The sequence below is a fragment of the Urocampus carinirostris genome, chromosome 13, assembly GCF_059441175.1.
Source record: "Urocampus carinirostris isolate Australia breed hairy pipefish chromosome 13, RoL_Ucar_1.0, whole genome shotgun sequence".
Lineage (NCBI taxonomy): Eukaryota > Metazoa > Chordata > Actinopteri > Syngnathiformes > Syngnathidae > Urocampus > Urocampus carinirostris.
In genome coordinates, this window is record NC_142361.1 from 8,889,793 (window position 1) to 8,908,929 (window position 19,137).

Genomic DNA, 19,137 nt, shown 5'->3' on the forward strand with positions numbered 1-19,137 from the left:
ATCTAATCTGAAATGGGAACCTCTGTAATATTTGTTGTCATGGATAACATCATAGTAAATATTGTTTGCAACAAGACTAATGATGGCACTCTAGGATAAACAAGATAAAAACTTACCAAGGAAAACAGGAAGAAATAATGTCAGGAGGAATAGGCAAACATATTTACAAGGTAGTGCTGGGAGATTGGCTTAAATTGTGAGCGTTTTTTTTTTTTTAACGCATAATAATCGTGCAATGAGAAATAGTGCATTGTAAAAATCTTGCAGCAGCAACAAATTATGAATACCCATTTTTCAATACAACAGGCAAGATATATATTTTTTCACAGTCTTGCGTATTTGTTTAGCATGGTGATAGCTCTGGAAAAGAAACTGTCTCTGAGTCCGCAAGTCCTTAAGTTTGCTTCACACTAAGGATGGGCGGATCGATCAAAATATTGATATTAACAATACTAGTACTTACAAGTACTTGGATCAAATTGATAATATTATCTTGGGATTGATACGTCTCTACTCCACCAATTTCCCTGCAGTGTGAACCTAGCCTCAATTAATGCCGGATGATGTGACTGCCAGGCAAGACCTAGCCAGCTGCTACATTCTGCCTGCCTAGCAGAAAAGAGGGCCATATCTTTGTTCCCACTCCTACCAGTAGCTAAAAACGAAAAAGGCAAACAAGAGCGCAGCCGGTGGGGACTTTTTTTACCAACTGCGGAAAACGAGAGCGACTGTGGCAACACCAAGTTTTACATTAACAAAATAAAAAAAAATCACCCAGCAAAGATTAATGAACTACAACCCAAAATTTAAACATGAACGGAAAAAAACAAACACACCTTAAAATCCATTGTCACTATGGCAACAGAGTAAATTGTTTGCATTACAAAATATTGTGAAAATTGACATTGTTGTATAATATTGTTTCATTTGTGCTTTTTTGGGTTTCCTCTCTTTGGCTTTTGTTCTGAAACAGTTTAAATATAAATAATTATATTTCCTCATTTATTATTATTATTATTTTTATGTTTGCAATGTACTTATATAAAGATTAAAAAAATTGTGCCTAAATTCTATGTGCTGTGTTGATCTGGCAAAATAGTATCATATTGTATTGATATTGATTGATACTACCATGTATTTACTTGATTCACATCTCTACTAATATTTCCAATATCGCCTACCTTACTTCAATCAATTTGTTTTCAGGATATTTCACACTCATTTCGAATCAGTATTTAGTTAAAAATTGTATATATTAACATAAAGTATGGTCATACATCTGGTTAGCCAATGGGTACGCTACATGGACCCTGATTAGCACTCATTCATTCTAGTTGCCCTTGTTTTTTTGTAATCTATGATCCAGCAGGGACTAATGTGCCCCTCTATACATCTGCCTGAATCAATACGACCGCATACCCTCATCCTCCTACAACCTGTAGCTCCTGACAGGTCATTCCAATTGGCCCTTTTCAAATAAGCACCTACAGGCAATTAGGGACAAAAGTCCCCCGCGGGTGAAACTCTTTGGGTAATGATCGGCGAGCGGCGAGATGGAGAATCTATTATGCTGGCATTATAAAGGCCGTGCTAAAAGAAACCGCCTTTGCATCGATTCGTTCAATTTCACACAGGCACGAATGATTTGACGCTTTGGCGTCAGCGGTCTCTCCTTTGATGTCTGATGCCTCCGCATATGAAAGAGGATTCCGACAGACCCGATAGCGAGCATTCTCGGGCTAATGGCGCTAGGGAACGGCAAAACTGTTGCAGACGAAATCTTCATTCGACATGGCTCCTGTTATAAGGGTTACCTCAAGGGCGCACCATCCTATTGAGCTTTTTTTGTTGCAGTGTTGCTTTGAGATATGAGCCTAATTAGGTTAATGTCTGTGCTTGTAACAGCAAACATTTACACCAGTGAAAATAATAGAATTTGCTGTTCGATTTCAAACATAAAATCAGTGGTGGTAGGGATAGAAATGTCATCTTAAGCCTGAATCAGAGCCCCACTGAGTCCAACCCAAAATTTGGGTCAGATCGAGCATAAAATGTCAATCTTAACATTTGGCCGGGCTTGGGTTCTTTCTCGATGACTTAAAGAATATATATATCCACTTGTCATTGTTCTTTGTTACTTTTTCTTTGTATCGTGTGTGGGAGATGGATTTAATCCACCTCTCACGCAGCGCAGCCCGTGTTGCTGCTCGGGGACAGACTGGAGGATGACTGAATCCATTGCGCAGAACCGCTCGACACAAAGAAACAAAGCATAGTGACGGGTGGATAAACAAAACAAAAAAAGTCAGTGAAAGAAAGAAGCACGTCCCCGCCCTCACAAATGAAATATGAAAATTCTGGTTTTCTACGGGCACTGTCCCAAAAATAATGTTGTTAATGGGTTATAACTTTAAACTCGATTTTCTTCACATCCTCCTCCAAACCACCACCTGCAGCCACATACAAACCCAAATACTTAAAACTACCTCATGCAACTTTACATCATTCAACAAAATCTCAAATCCACCTAACCTCACCGCCTCTTGAACACCTCATGACCTTACTATTGTCTGCATTCACCTTAAGCTTCCTTCTTTTACACACTCTGTCAAACTCTAATACCAACGCACTCAGTCCAATGCAGTCAGACACCAAAGCAGTGTCATCTGCAAACAACTGTTGACTCACATGTAACCAACCCTCAAGCCTGCTCTCCCTGCTTTCACACACATCTGACGCACCATATTTCTATCTTATTACATTGCTGATATATTTTTGTTTGGCTTTCTTTGCCATTGAGCTGTAATATAAATTGTCATATTTGTATTTATACTGTAAAAGGTTTTGATGTACTTTTTTAATAATTAAGAAAAAAGATAGTGCCAAAAATTTTGAGCTGTGTTTATTGTAATTATGAACTAACTCAAGGGATAGGTTTTCAGGTATTCAATTACAATGGAATTTCCAAGAAGAGAGTATCGGTATTGGATTGGTAGATTTTAACATACACCAAAAATGATTTTATCAATAATTTTCCATTTATAGATATTTTGCATATGAACATTCGTGTGTGAATGAGCCAGTTCTATATTTGTGATTGTGATCATAAGCTGTTGCAGCTCTCCTGCGGATCTTAACTATAGTGGTTCAAAATGAGTTCTGATTACTTAAGCAGGGGTGTTTGAAACCATTTTATAAGATACAAATTATATTTTATTAAGAAATAAAATTGAACATGAAAAAAATACACACAATTTGCTTCAACAAAGATGATGAATCAACAGTGTCTGATTATTAATAATGCAATAATTCTGCTCTAGGTAACAACAGGAAGATCCCCCCCCCAAAAAAAAATCACACAACTTTGATTTACTCAAAACTGTCCAAACACTATGGCATGATTTACTATGTTTTTCTTTTTTTTATATTTATGGGTATGTAGATTTACTGTGCGACATACAATAATTACAAATCACATTTAAATAATGTTAATCCCAGCCCAGAATCAAACCAAACAAACACTGTTTCATTTGTCCTAATGGTGGCCATTAGGGATGATTTGTCGTAAGGGTGAGTGCCAGCCTCCTCCTGACCCGTTGACCCCTTTGAGGCGGCTGCCAAGTGGTTTAACCTACTGAATAGAGGGCAGTGAAATTACCCAATTCCCAACCTGGCTTGATGAAGGAAAATGCTATAAAGAGCAACATCCATCCAGAAAATGGCCTCCTGTGGGGAAGAAGGGGCTCACCTATAGACTTCTAAATCTTAACCTGCCACAAACACAATAGTGATAAGCTAATTAGCTGCTATCAGACTTCATCTTGCCAAAGAATATCGACATTTTGTTGTTGCTAAACCTGCCGATACTGGAAGTAACAATGCAAATCTGTGTACCGTGATAAGGTTGTTTTGTGGCTGCCTTAAAAAGATAATCTTATTTATTACTATATTTCTTCAAAGGTAATGTCAAGTCGTGTTTATTTGTATAGCTCTTATCACAAGGAGTCTCAAAGGGCTGCACAGACCACAGATTAAAGATACAGACTTTTACAGAAATACCCTTAAATTCCGATATGTAATCGCTTTAAAATACCCCAAAAAATACTATCCACACATAATTCCTCATTGTAGTAAAGTCGTCGTATGACACTTCCGCTGACTTGGTATTGAATCCCGATGTGAACCTGTAAGGTTTTTATTAGCACTGATGATAATTCCTGGTTATCGGTGCCTATGTACCTATAGACATACTATCTTTATATAAAGTTCCTTCTTCTATAATAACAAGGACGTAGTAAAAGTCATTTAATTGCAAATTCAGTTTTGTGGTGAGAGTGACTGGTCAAATTAGGTTTTTGGGGGTGAAAACTACTTTCATAGTTATAGTTATAATTTTAAAAAGCCAACACTTTCTTAAAGTGCAAGGAGTACATTTGAAAAAAAAACAAAACTGCAAAATAATTTAAAAAAAACGCTCTAGTTCTAACATTTCAGTTCATCAACAGTTCTAACATGTATTACAAAAAACATAATTTGAAAAAAAATAATCAAATCATTAATACATGAATTAGTTTCACTTTATGTTAGGAAATATCAAATATTTATTCATGTAGGTTTTTTTTTTTTTAATAAAATAAGCCCTTATCACAGATTAGCCATGAAGCTCTAGGTGTGTTTTTTAGAGACACTGTGTAATATTTGACCACTAAATGTTTCTGTATTGTGTAGTACAACCGACTGCTTAAAGGCACAAAAGATAATAACGACTTACGGGACTCAATGTGAACAAACTGCACCATTTTGCGTCTCATTTTTTTGCCCAGGCTTTCACAAGGAGTTTTGTTTTTCAGGGTACCCTTTGCAGCCTGGCGGCAGACAACTGTTTTAGCCCCCGCTAAGTGAGCCTCATTTTATGTAAAATAAATCCATATTTCTCAATCTACGAGTATTTAAAAAATGCACACATATATGATATAGCATGTATTTTTGCTAATTATTCAAATCAATTTTGTGTTTATTCTTGAATTAAGGCATTGTTTTAACACTAGGAGGCGCTAAACAAAATACAGTGTCCCCTTAGGCCACGGTTGTTAAACTAAGTTTGGCTCTGGGACCAGATATCTACTGAGTAGATATGAGTTCTTTGGCAGGCCGGATAAGTAAAATAATTACTACTCAAAAAGTTTAGCTTTGTTTTTCAGTATTCTGCTTTATCTTTCAGCCTACCTTATTAGCCTATCCTGCATTTTTTAATCACAGATGACACATTAATTCACAAACAGTGGACACAAAATTATTTTTGGCACTGTATACGTTTATTTTTATTCTAACAGTTGATTGAATGCAGTTTTACACTTTGACCAAACCACTAGGCTATACAATCTCAAGCGGGAGCTATGTAAATAATATTATTTCCGTTCTATTTCTGTCAAAGGCACCGAATGCATAAATGGGATAATTGGTCAAAAAACATTTCAAAATAATTCATGTTTGACTTCAAACTCTCCAGACCCAACAAAACACTCGTAAACAAGCAATCGCATCACTTTTATGATGCTGTTATAATGATGATTTTAATTGAGATGAGCACAATTAAAAATGCCCAATGGAATCCACCTGCAACAAACTACGTGGGTATTTTTCAGTATGATGCTCCGATTACATGGCCCTTCAGCCCTTCAGCCCGCCCCCACCGTAACACACTTTGCTTGTTTGTTTTGAGCCGCTCGCCATCTGCCCGTGAGCAGCCAGTGCCTGGCAACACGGCCCCCGCATCTCTTCTGCCAGGCCTTGTCTGTCTGGACCCTAACCGCTTCCATTCTCGCCATTTCCTCAACATGGGAATTTAAATGACAAGGATTTCCAATCTGCTATTGTAACAATTACTGTATTTTCTAGACTGTAAGGCGCACCCAAAAACCTCAAATTGGCCAAAAATGTTAAAGTACAACTTATGATCCAGTGCGCCTTGTATGCAGGGTTCGTACGGGTGCTTAAAATCCTTGAAAACGCTTACATTTTAATGTTGTTTTTTTAATTGGCTGGATTTTGGGTGAAATACAGTACTTGTAAATGCTTGAATTGGTTCAAAACAAGTCTGCTTTGAAATGATGCCGACACAGGTCTCTGGTGGCTACACTTTGCCATTGCATTTCTTCTTGCCTCGTGATTAACAGGAGATGATATTAGTTTGTATAGCATTGTCCTATGAAGCATCATTGACCCCTACCTAGACATGGCTCTATGAAATGTTTTTTTGTGCGAGGATTATGTAATGTGCTTTTGCACCATTCAGAGAGAGTTCCTGGACTTTTTGGAGACTTTATTATGGAGATTTATTATGGGCCTTGCAAACAATTAAGTAAGCGTTTCCCAGTGGTAAATTGTTTCTATCTTATGTTGAGTTGGTGCTCGGCCATTATTGTCATTGAGGCTCTTTTTCTCAGTTTCTTAACTTGAAATTAACTTCATTACTTTTCGGCTTCGCTATATTCAACACAAACTTTCTTCAATTTTTTTTGCCCACACTTTGACAATTTTTTTAGGTTTTGTGGCTACGGGTAGATGGCCGACAACCATGTTAGCTCCCTCTGGATGAGCCTCATGTTATGCAAAATAAATAAAACATTCTTGACCCACTAGTATTTTAAAAAATGCACATTTATACAATAGTTCATGTATTTTTGCGTTTTGTTCAAATCAATATTGTTTTTTTAAATGTTTTTTTATTACTACTTGTAGGAGGCGCTAAATAATACATACTGTCTCTTTAAATAATGTGTCAAGAATGTAAACCGATAATACACTAACTCTTAGTCATTATTTTAAGAGACCCAAGTAGTAAAATCCTAATGATGAAATGAGAACATAACTTTTAAAATTTGATTCTAAAATGTTTTAATTCTTAATAACAGTTACTGATTTGATCTAAAATACAGAGAAAAACTGTTTTTTATTTTTTTTCCCAAAATATGAGAAAATATTTGCGTATTGTTAACATTTGAACATTCACGGTTCATGAATCCCTTAACCACCAGGGTCTTGGGAGCACCACTTACTGTGGTGTGAATTTGATTTTTTTTATTTTTTATTATTAATTTATTTTATTATTATTATTTTTTAGACTTGCGGAGCTCTGAACCCATGAATGTGGAACCGCGAAGTAGCGACACCCCTTCAAAAATGCAAAAAAAAAAAGGGTATTTATTTATTTATTTTTTGATTATTTTATTTTATTATTATTATTTTTTAGACCCGCAAAGCTCTGAACCCGCGAACGTGGAACCGCGAAGTAGCGAGGTCCCACTGTATTTTGTTCTGAAATTTTGAGGATAATAAATAGAATTAAAAAAAAAGGAAATCACATTTAATTATTCCCCAAAAATGGCTTTTTATCAAACATTTATATTGCATTTTCACCGCTAAGATTGGACAATAAAAGAAATTTAAAAAATGTGGCTTAAATATTAGTGAGATTTTTTTATTTAAAGTTTTCCATACAAGTAATAGATTATACAAACATTTGCTGATTAATATGATAGTGGATTACTTGACAATATAACAATTTGTTTTTTGCTCCTGAAATCTAAACCAGTGGTCGGTAATCACCGGGCCGCAGACCAGTACCGCACAGGAACCCCCACAAAAATGCCTTACTTTTTGCTTATAAAGTATTTATTCATGTAAACACGCATTTTTCTCAGGTTTTACTGTAGTACATCACTGTAAGTGTGCTATCATTGATTAGCCAACAAACATCCCAGCCCTCTTTTGCACAGCATTGGATAAAACGAGAATTGATCCAAGATCGCAACGGTGAAACCGCTAATCCGAACTAATAGGCCACTAGAATTCTAGGTCAGAAAGGAAAAAGCATTCAAATGTATCACATCATTAAATTATTTTTACACGTTATACAATGTTGCAATAGAGCAATATGGGTAATGGTTCAGCCCTGCGACTGGCTGGCAACCAGTTGAGGGTGTCCCTTGCGCACTGCCCGAAGATGGCTGGGATGGGGTCCAGCACCCCCGTGACCCTACTGAGGATAAGCGGTGCAGGTAATGGGTGGATGGATGCGTAATGGATTAGCAAAAGCAACGTGGTACCGTGAGTAAAAACAGTGTGATAACGAGATAAATACTTGTTCTATGTCAACTGTTTCCCATTTTAGTCTGGTGTTTACAAAGTGGATTTAGGCAAGGCTTTAGTGCTAGGACCTTAGCATGGCCTTTTGGCTGAGAGTAAGTGTCCCGGCTCCTAGGCTTTGTAGCGTATTATGAACTGACCGATAACGGATAATGGATAATGAATAACAAAGATAGATCAATAACCCTTAAACCCCCCCCCCCCCCCCCCCCCCCCATCCCGTATTATAATGAATAACGAAGATAGAACAATAACCATTAAAAATCCCTCCTTCCCAAAGGCAGAATGTCACACTTTCACTTTACCTCCAGAAACCTTGTTAGAATATGATATGGTGAAATTATGAATGTGTTTAATTGCTGTTAAAAGTGTTGATAAAAATTGCTCAAACCTCATATTGTTAGAATATATAATTTAATTGTGTATGTGTTTAATTGCTGTAGAAAGTGTCAATACAATTGTTCAAACCAAAAATTATTATTATTGTTATTATTTTCATTGTTAATTTTACTATTGCTACCAGGCCATAAGAATATACTCTAGTCAGATTTTCAACTGGTCTGGGATCCAGAAACGGTTGCCACCGCCGGATCTAAACATCTTATCCTCAGTAGGGTCCAACTTTCTTCGGGCAGTAAGCAGGGGACACCCTGAACTGGTTGTCAGCCTGTCGCAGGGCACACAGGGATAGACATCTCATTTGCTTATTCACACCTACGGACAATTGTTTGCATGTTTTTGGAATGTGGGAGGAAACCGTAGTGCCTGGAAGAAAGTCACGTAAACATGGGGAGAACAATCAAATGCCGCACAGGTGGATTCGATCCCATGACTCAGAACTGTGCTGCAGACGTGCTAACCACTCATGCGCCGTGCCGCCCCTGATCTAAACAATAAACATTATATTACTCAGATTTCTTAGAAGTTTTAAATTAATCCAGCACATTTTTTTAAAGCGTCAGGTTGTTCATAAACAGCCAACAAAGCCGAACTAAAGGCTTTTGTGATTGTGTATCTTCCTCTTGTTTTGCATGGCTGTGCATGATTGATTGAAACGATGTCCCTTCCTGGACCGTATCGCTTGTTAACTTTGGTGTCCTTTAACTTCGGCTATGCCGTTGGGAAAGAAGTTTGATTTATCGGTCGCTTAAAAAAGTTTTTTTCTTTTTCAGTTAAGGCCACAGGATAGAGCAGGCAATTGGAGGAAAGTTGGAGTTTTCGTGAGTTTTGTGAGGGCAACTTACACATTCTATGTTACTGTTAAGAGAGTGGTTCTCAAATGGTGGGACGGGCTCGCCTGGGGGGCATGAGGTTCTGCAAAGTGTGGCGTGGGCGTGTTTGACTTTAAGGATTTCTTTTAATTTCCAAAGAATCAAGGGCAGTTGCACCTCCACTACACTAGGGAGCAGTGTCACTGCTGTGTTTTGTTTACATTTAACCTCCACGTCGTGCTTACATAAAGTATAAGATTTGAGTATGCAGTGTAGATACGAAGTGGAGCAGGCCCTCAAGTAACCCCATGATCATTATCTGAACCGCTTATCCTCAGTAAGGTCACAGGGGTACAGGAGCCCACCCCAACTATCTTCGGGCAGTGGGCAGAGGACATCCTGAACTGCTTGCCAGCCAATCGCAGGGCACACAGAGACACTCGCTCATTCATACCTAGGGACAATTTGGGCCGGCCAATCAACCTCATCTCATCTCATCTCATTAGCCGTACCGCTTATCCTCATTAGGGTCGCGGGGGGGCTGGAGCCCATCCCAGCTATCTCCGGGCAGTGGGCAGGGGACACCCTGAACTGGTTGCCAGCCAATCGCAGGGCACACAGGAACAGACAACTCATTCGGTCATTCACACCTAGGGATAATTTGGACCGGCCAATTCACCTGAAATGCATGTTTTTGGAACGTGGGAGGAAACCGGAGTGCCCGGAAAACATACCAACCCCGCACAGGAAGTCTGGAGCTGGATTTAAACCCACGACAGGTACCCATGGCACAAGCGCTAACCACTGCGCTGCCGTGCTGTCCGCTAATCAACCTGTCATGCGTATTTTTGGAATGTGAGAGGAAACCGGAGTGCCCGGAGGAAACCCACACAAGCACGGGGAGAACATGCAAACTCTACACAGTAAAATGCTTACAACTAGGGCTGCATCAACATATCGATAAAACCAATTATTAAAAGTGTTGGCAAGAAACTTGATTATCATTTGTTTTTGTGCCGCACGATGTATGCACCACTCACCACTTTTGTTGTGATGCTAAACGCACATGGGGGCGAAGAGACCATTTTGTCGTGCGACTTATTCTTGGTCTAACGACGAACCAGCAGTAGCACTTTGGTCTGTCAAATGGCCAATCTTCGGGCAGTGGGCAGAGGACATCCTGAACTGCTTTCCAGCCAATCGCAGGGCACACAGAGACACTCGCTCATTCACACCTAAAGACAATTTGGACCGGCCAATCAACCTGCCATGCATGTTTTAGGAATGTGAGAGGAAACTGGAGTGCCCGGAGGAAACCCACACAAGCACGGGGAGAACATGCAAACTCTACACAGTAAAATGCTTATCAACATATCGATAAAACCGATTATTAAAAACTTATCATTATTATAAGTTATCATTTGTTTTTTGGTCTGGCAAATGGCGCCTCAAAACCATATTTTGATGCATGCGTGAATGAATGAATGAATTATCTTTATGCAAGTATAACGAAATTGGAAGGCTTCTCTTTTCAGTGCATGTAAAACATATTTAAAAAGTACACATGTGCAAAAGGATACAAATCTTAAAAATGCCCCAGGTCCTCTTGACCCAACTAAGTACTCTCATTCTCCAATGTTGCCTCTTTTTTTTGCACTTTATAAAAAAGTATCTTACATATTTGCAGGTGCATAGCATACATTTTTATGTATGTTTAGCTATTTAACTAACGCTTTGAGTTTATTTTTTATATCATAACATATTATGTTGCTTTGTGTAGTATTTTTCAATCAGGCCAAAACTTTAACTTGAGGAGAATTTTTGTCTATTTTTCATAAAATCAGATTCATCGTTTAATCAAAAAAGAAAATCAACCGAATCATTGGTTATAAAAATAATTGTCAGTTGCAGCCCTACGTACAACACTCGAGACCATTTTTGGGTTTCTTGTCAGCTTTTTCTTTTTCTTTCCCATTGTTTTATATGTTAATAAATCATATACCATCCTTTTATCGAATGTCACAGAGAGAACTATTATATTCCCTTTAAGTTCCACATTAAGGAAATATATTTCTGACATCCCTTTTATGTTTTGTAGGAAAGGCTGATCTTATTTCTTTAGTGAAGTAAGAGATGTGCAAGTTCCTCTCCAGTTTGTTCATGTTTACATTTTCTGTCTTTAACACTTGTTTTCCCTGATAAAACATCCCTGTCATCTATTAAATATGAACAACCGATTTTTAAAGAGTAAAACGATTGTTATCCCCAAATCCCTAAATTTATATGCTGCAAATCTGTGTTTCTGTTCATGGTGTGTTCTGCTATCATACATCTAGTTTAGCCAACACTGATGAACATAGATAATTTTATATTATCTATGTTCATATTATATTATACAAATATTGTATTAATGGGTCTTTACAGAATTGGAAAAAAAAATCGTAGAGACTTGATTACAATAAGTTTCTTCTTACCGATACTGATAACCGATAATATCTTGCTTCCGGTGACCAAAACATAAAAAAACGAAAAGTATTTTTTTAACTACGTGCTATATTTAGACAAACAATACAAACACACAAAAAATACAATTAGTTGTAAGTGTGTATTCATTTATCTTACGATTTACATTACACAGCTTTGGCAATAAAGTCCCCAAAAAGTCCAGGAACTCTCTCTGAATGGTGCAAAAGCTCATTGCAGAAGCACAGTCCAGGACAATGTTCGACACAAGGAGTGGCAGCCAGTGAGGCCAAAGTGTCCAGAGCACCAGAGGCAAACAAGCATTACCAAATAGACAGGCGAATGGTATGGAGATCCAATGAGTCCAAGCAGCAAAGCCGACGGTCCAAAAGTTCCTCTGTTGATCTTTAAAGACCCGGATGTCAAGAGCGCAGTAACATTGGTGCTTTGAATGTGACAAGTAAGAAAACAAACTAGAAAGGAACCAAATGGGACAAAGTACTAATGAATGGAAGAGGACCAGTGATGATATAAGTAAAAACTACAGGCACATCAGGACAAGGGACAACAGCTGTGAGTAGCAAAATAGAGCCCGAAAGTGACTGGGCGAATAAGGTAAGGTTGAGCAAAAGAGAAAGATTAAGAGAAAGGAAAGAGAGAGCGACAGAAGCAAAACTCAAGCGTGCAGCATCATGACTCTTTATCAATCTATCTACAAATACTTTGTCAGTAAAAACAAAATTATCAGATATTGTAATGACAACCATTAAATGGCATATAGTTAGAGGAAAAAGTCCATGAATATGGATCTGTTCATAAAAGGACACTCTAATCATCTACAAATGCTTCAATATTTAATGTCACATTTGCCTTGGCTAAAATATATGTCATACTTATCAACTATTGATAGTAATTAGGGGATCTAAACCGTCTCTCTTGGCTCTTTCAATTGTATTAATTGTAACTTTAATTGGTGTTTTAATTATTATATATGCACAAAATGACTTGACAATTCATTTTTATTATATTATTTTTATATTTTATCTTTTTACTTCAATAGTAGATTTTGTTTTAAATTATCCAACCGACAGTTTTAGTGTACCGAAGTGATTTTTTGATCAAAACTCCAAATAAAATCTGTATTAGTTTTTAAAAAAAATTCTTATCAGAACTAAACTTTTCATTGCCACACATTTCTCTAAATTGGGTGTGGGTGCCAGCTAATGATTGCAATTTTAATTGATTTTTTAAGGCTTACAGAAAAAATAGTGTTGTAGCTATAGAGGCATAAGACACATCAAAAGAAAGCGTCAACCCTCATCTTTTAGTGGGGAAAAATATTTTTCTAGCTTTTACCATTGTTGAGTAAACAACAGTTGAACATTGCAAAGTTTCTATAAAACCCTCGTCTAAGAAAAAAGGTTTTGTGGAAAAAAAAAATTCAAGCGAAACTTTACCTTCTGGGTTTGTTTGCATTAGTGAAATCTAAACTATGCTATCCATAAACACAATATTTCTTGCTTGCAAGATAACATTTTATTGCATTTTTATTATTTTATTGAATTTTGCAATAATTTTTCAGCACCCGATTTTTCTGGTGACAAGATCACAAAATTTCGGTCACTCGGGGGCTGCCCACGCACTCTCAATTGCTGGATAAAGGAAAGAAAGAAACACAAAGAAATGGGGGCTCCTCGATGTGTGGACAACAATCTGATTTACACCCTTCCTGCCATTAAGTGGTGATTTGTCATGCTGAAATAATTCCCAGAGGCTTGATCCTGACTGATCAGCAGTGCACAAGCCTTCAGAACAGTTTTTTTAATTATTCTTTTTTAAAATAAAACAATAGTTTTTTTTTTGTTTTTTTTTTGCTCCTGAAATCACTGACTGAGTTAAGACAATATTGTATTTATTTTCAAATATAAAAGTATCATTTAATGAAATTATGAAATGATTAACTAAATTAAATGTTTAACATTTCATACTAAGTAATTTTAGAGTTCAAGCAAAGCGGAATCCCTGAAAAAGAAACGACATAACAAAATGAAAAAAAAAATCTGCACTTTGAAATAAAAGCTAAACTTTCAATTAGTTTGAAAAAAAGGTAATCATGAAACACAACTTTGAAGAAAAAAAAGGAAATATAAAGTATTTGCTTAGTGCGTATACACAGTGAGACCTCACCATGGGACTCATCCTGTCTCGCTGAGACTATTCTCAGGACAGATTTGCATCCTGAAGTCTTTGACGGAGCCACTTGTTTATTCCTCCACTCGCGCCGGCCGTTATCTCCTTTGTGGCTTCCATTTGCACCTATTACGTTAGAATCACGCTTCTGCTTTCATTTCCTCAGACAGAAACAGGTTTCCTAATTATTTTCGGCGCTCTCGCCCGGGTAGTGCCGAGTGCACTCAAGGTATTAACAGTGTAGCTTTTTAAAGCAAGGCAGCGGATTGAGTGTCCTAACATGGAATTTAGATTCACTTAATCAATCATGCATGAAAAATAACATTTTAGATTGTATTTTATTGCCATTTGGTGGTGAGGTATTGCATTTTTGATTAAAATTGATTTAGTGTTCATATTTTATGCGACAGTACCTGCAACAGGTGTCACGCGACGGCAGATTGGTGTGAAACCTTAGCCAGTGACTCTTAACGCGGTTTTACTGACACTGGTCTGTAAGAGGAAACTGTTGAAAGGTACGCTGCAAGAGATGGGATACCTTAAAAGTGCAATTCGAACTTTAAAAGGCTAATGATCACCAAAGCACATTTATAAATGATAAGGTTGGGTTTTGATATGTATTTCCTGAACTATTTTGATTTCGATTCAGAATTTATATAAAATATATTTGGAAACTTTTAATTCACTCAGTTTTAATCGATATGCATACAATACCTGTATTTTACGGACTATAATGCGCACTCTCAAAATATTCCTTCATGAGCTGTTTGTTTCATTAATAAGGCGCACTGGACTATAAGGCACATGAAATTAAAACAACAGTTAGAGCAAGGTTTGAATTTAAAAAAAAAAACATCAGAAGAAAGAAAAAATGTATTTTTATAACATAAATATCAAGAAATCTGCCTTCACAACTAAACTAGCTTCATTCATTTATAAACGGTTACCATACCAATTGTAATTATGCATTATTTACTGTATTTGCGGTCTATAAGGCACACCATATTATCAGCAACACTTTAGAATTTCTGTGAATTGTTCTTTTTTTTGACTGACATCTTCCTGCTAATGGCACCCCAAAAAAAACAAAACCTTGCGAAAGGCTGGGCAAAAAAACAAAAAAAACACACAAAAAAAACCGAGTAGAACAATAGTGTGGTTTGATCACTTTTAGTTTCCGTAGTTCATCGAGTCGTCAAATATTACATAAAGTTCCTGTAAGTTCTTTGTCTTAAGGCTAACACATTAAACAAAAAAATGCAACACAACCAATTACATTGATATTGTTATTCTATGATGGAAATATTTAAACACTTTGATTCATATTTGGTCACCGCGTGATGTTTTTATAAAGTAAAACATAGGGTTCCCGCAGGTTCTTGAAAGGTCTTTGGCATTGAATTCATCCATCCATTATCTGCACCGCTTGTCCTCAGTAGGGTTGCGGGGGTGCTGGAGCCCATCCCAGCCGTCTTTGTGCAGTAGGCAAGGGACACCCTGAATTGGTTGCCAGCCAGTCGCAGGGCAAACAGGGACAGCCAATTCGCTCACTCATTCACACCTAGGGACAATTTGGACTGGCCAAATAACCTGACATTCATGTTTTTGGGATGTGGGAAAAAACTGAATGCCCAGAGGGAACCCACGCAAGCACGGGGAGAACATGCAAACTCCACACAGGAAAGTTCGATCTCATGACCTCAGAACTGTGCCGCACACGCGCTAACCACTGTTCTGCTGTGCTACCCGGCATTGAATTCATTATTTTAGAAATAAGGCCTTAATTGGCATTAAAACGTCTTAAATCCAATTTTCGAAACACATTAATAAGATTTGTATTTGTGTAAACTAAAAAGATTTAATGTAACATTTATCAATTGTCTTTATCAAGTGGAGGGACTACAATCAGGGAACTATCAAAACGGTGATGTGGTTTCAGTCGGGCCTTTAAGTGCAAACGCATGTCTTAGGTCTACTTATGATATAGATAGCAACTTCAGACAGAGATGTTTACTTTGGACCATGGGAAAGTGCGTAAACTTAACGAGAAGTGGCTATCCGAAGAACGTTTTTCGCCATGGCTAAAAGCTGTGCCAAGTAATGTGTACAAGGCACAGCTTTTAGCCATGGCAGGTATAATGTGTGCAAGAAATATTTTTCTTTTTGTGTTTTGTTTGTTTCAATCGTGTTTTTTGGACGACTTAGTCTTAAGTCTGATTTAAAAAGGCATTAAAATGTCTTTAAAAGTCTTGACTTCATCTCTGAACAGTTTTGTTAGCCTATTAAAATTTACGAAAAGAGGTGCCGTTTGGCTAAATTTAGTCTCAGTAGTTGCTAACCTTCCTTGTGCTTTGTAGCACTCGTTTTTTGTATCAGTACAAAATACAGTGATATGTAGTTATCAATTATTACACAGTGTTAAATGTTATCTTTTTAATCTTTCCATAAATGAATTATTTTTCGGGTAGCACAATGGCTTTTCAATCTCATATTAGACCTTGATTTTTGTTTAGGATTGAACTGCATTTACTTAAATGAAACTTCTGTCTTTTGTTACGTTGCCTTGTGTGATTTATTTTTGTTCAACTTTTGTATATCTCAAAATATAAAAGAAAAATCAATTTGGTTTGTTATTATTGTTAGCATTATCATTAGCATTAGCATTGTTATAAACATGAGTATTATCATTATTAAAATTATCATTATTATTGTCATATTTAAATTCACAGGAGATCTAGCTGTGAGACAAAATTAAGTAAGTGCAAGGGGTAGTATAAAATAAGCATATGCTTCTTCCTATTCCTTTGACCAAATTTGTTTTGTTTTCTCATGTTCGAAATAAAGTTTAATTTCTTTAAGCTGTTTCAAATTAGTTTTTGAAAAGGAAATTCAAAAATAAGGTACTACTTTTCATTTTAAAAAAAAGTTTGATAATGTAAAATGATATAGTTACTGAAGGAGGACAAACATTCTTAACATTTTCCAATGGATATAGATACATACGGTTATATACAGTATGTGCAGTGCGTTTTTTCCTCCTTTTAAAGTTTTTTTTATTTTTCGTGACTCCAAGCACACGGTTTCCTTTGTTGTTTATGTTGTTTTGGGTCCAATATTCCAAAATGGCTCTTTCAACATTGGAAACCTCTAATAAAATATTAAACACAGAATAAGGTTTCAGTTTATCAATGGCTAGGAGGGTAGTGCCTTTGAATTCATGACAATGAGACAAAATATGTGTCCAAGTTGACCCACTTACTGTCAATGATAAACACCAAAGTCCTTTTTTTAATTCAAGCGGACAACCATAAATACGCTTGAATGTGTTTAAGTGAACGGAAGCATTAACGGTTAAAAAAAAAAAACGTTTTTACAACTCTGTGTAAATTTTCCTTACTTTTTTCAAACATCCCCCACAATCAACTTGGGTTCTTTTTGTGCAAAATAGAGCAGCTAGCAGTCGCTCTTGTCTTTCTCTCTCAAAGGCGGCGTAAATTACTCGCCGGTTAAATTGATTTTCATGGAAAACACGACCTCGGTCTCGATAACATCAGCCTGGCAGTGGGAGTAAACGTCCCCTCACCCCTCATAATACATTTCTCCTCAATGTTTGGCCTCTTTTTGTGGTGCTTTAACAACTGCTCATCTTTATAATGATCTTTTCTCCCCCTTCGCCGAATCTTTCATGCCTTTTTTTCATCCTTCTTGCTCTGCTTCTCTCCGACTCCGCTAATCTCTTCAGACTGGCAGTACGAGGGTAAGAGGGCTGTGTTTTAGTGTACTCCCCCGTCTATCGGTGTGTTCCCCCGCCCCTACTGAAAGACAAGCTATTCCACCCTGCTTCATCAGCATACCTATCCGCCGCCCCATCTGGTGGCCGCTTCCATTACCTATGTCCCCTGAGCTTGTCGCATCTCGTCCTGCGTGACCTCTATATGGGTTTTTTTTTACCTGCTGGTTTTTACCACCTTGCTTGTTTGCTGTCACTGTCACGCTGATCACCTCCTTTAAAAAACTGCTGCCACTTGTGTTGTTTCCGCTTTGCTCCAATTAGGATGGCAAGCCAGTTTATATTATTATCATTGTTTTTGTGATTGCTATTGTTGTTGTTATTATTATTATACAGGCAAACCTCCCAGGTTGACAGTAATGTGTGTGTTTAACAAACAACTTTTTTATTATTCAATCAGTACCTTAAATTAGAGGTGCCATATTTTCTGCACTAGAAGGTGCAGCAGACTATAAGGTGCACTCCCAAAAAAATAATGTTTTTTATATATAAGGCGCACTGGACTATAAGGCACATGAAATTAAGATTACAGTAAAACCTAGGGTTGAATTGCAAATAAATACCGTAAAATTCGGACTATACAGCGAACCTAATTAAAAGTTGCACCCAGTAAATTAGTTGTCTGTACAATGTCACCAATCACTGAAATACGTCATGCCACATATCATTGGAACGCTTAAACTCTTAGGATTTAAGTTATGATGACAATTTCAAAATATATTCTTAAGTCAGAAACAAGATACCTGAAACTTAAAACTCAAGGTAACTCACCATTACGCCCCCTGGCCGTCTTTAACTTCTTTGAACATTCACCGAAATGGTTTCATTACATCAATGAAAATCCATAGAATCCAACTGTGTAAAATATTGACTCCAAAACATAGGATAATGCGGAGGGATAAATAGGAGTCCGCCTTGAACATTTCTGCTTTGTTGGGCGTTGCTTCTTATATCCCTTTTGTTTTGCCACATTATTTCTGTTATATCAGAAAATGATTACCAAAATCGTAGTTAGCGCTCCCCTTTCGATTGACACCTTCTGCATGATGAGGCTCTGTTAATGCTATTTTTATTAATGCACAAAGCCCAAAGTCACATTAAACTTCCTCTACACATATATTCCATGTGTCTCACTCTTACCTTTAATTGCTCGGCGCCACAGGCGGGCATTAGAAAAAATGTATCAATGAGCCACATCAAAATGGTCATTGTGTTGTCCCCCTTTTTTGCAGTTTGACAGCTAGTAAACGATATCTAGTATAACCAGATTTGTTTTCCTTTAGTAGCTTCTTGTTCAGACAATGGCCTCAACAATTACCCATTTCAGGTTGCCGT

The 19,137-nt window shown here is 37.1% G+C and overlaps 1 protein-coding gene across 1 annotated transcript in view; it reads left to right on the plus strand.

The window, feature by feature from the left end:
• Positions 1-19,137, plus strand: part of LOC148353674 (protocadherin-15-like) — a 350,912-nt gene that overhangs the window by 47,057 nt on the left and 284,718 nt on the right. The window contains exon 3 of the mRNA XM_088350828.1: positions 17,755-17,769. Within this exon, the coding sequence (XP_088206954.1) occupies positions 17,755-17,769 (15 nt within the window). The remainder of the gene's footprint in view (positions 1-17,754; positions 17,770-19,137) is intronic.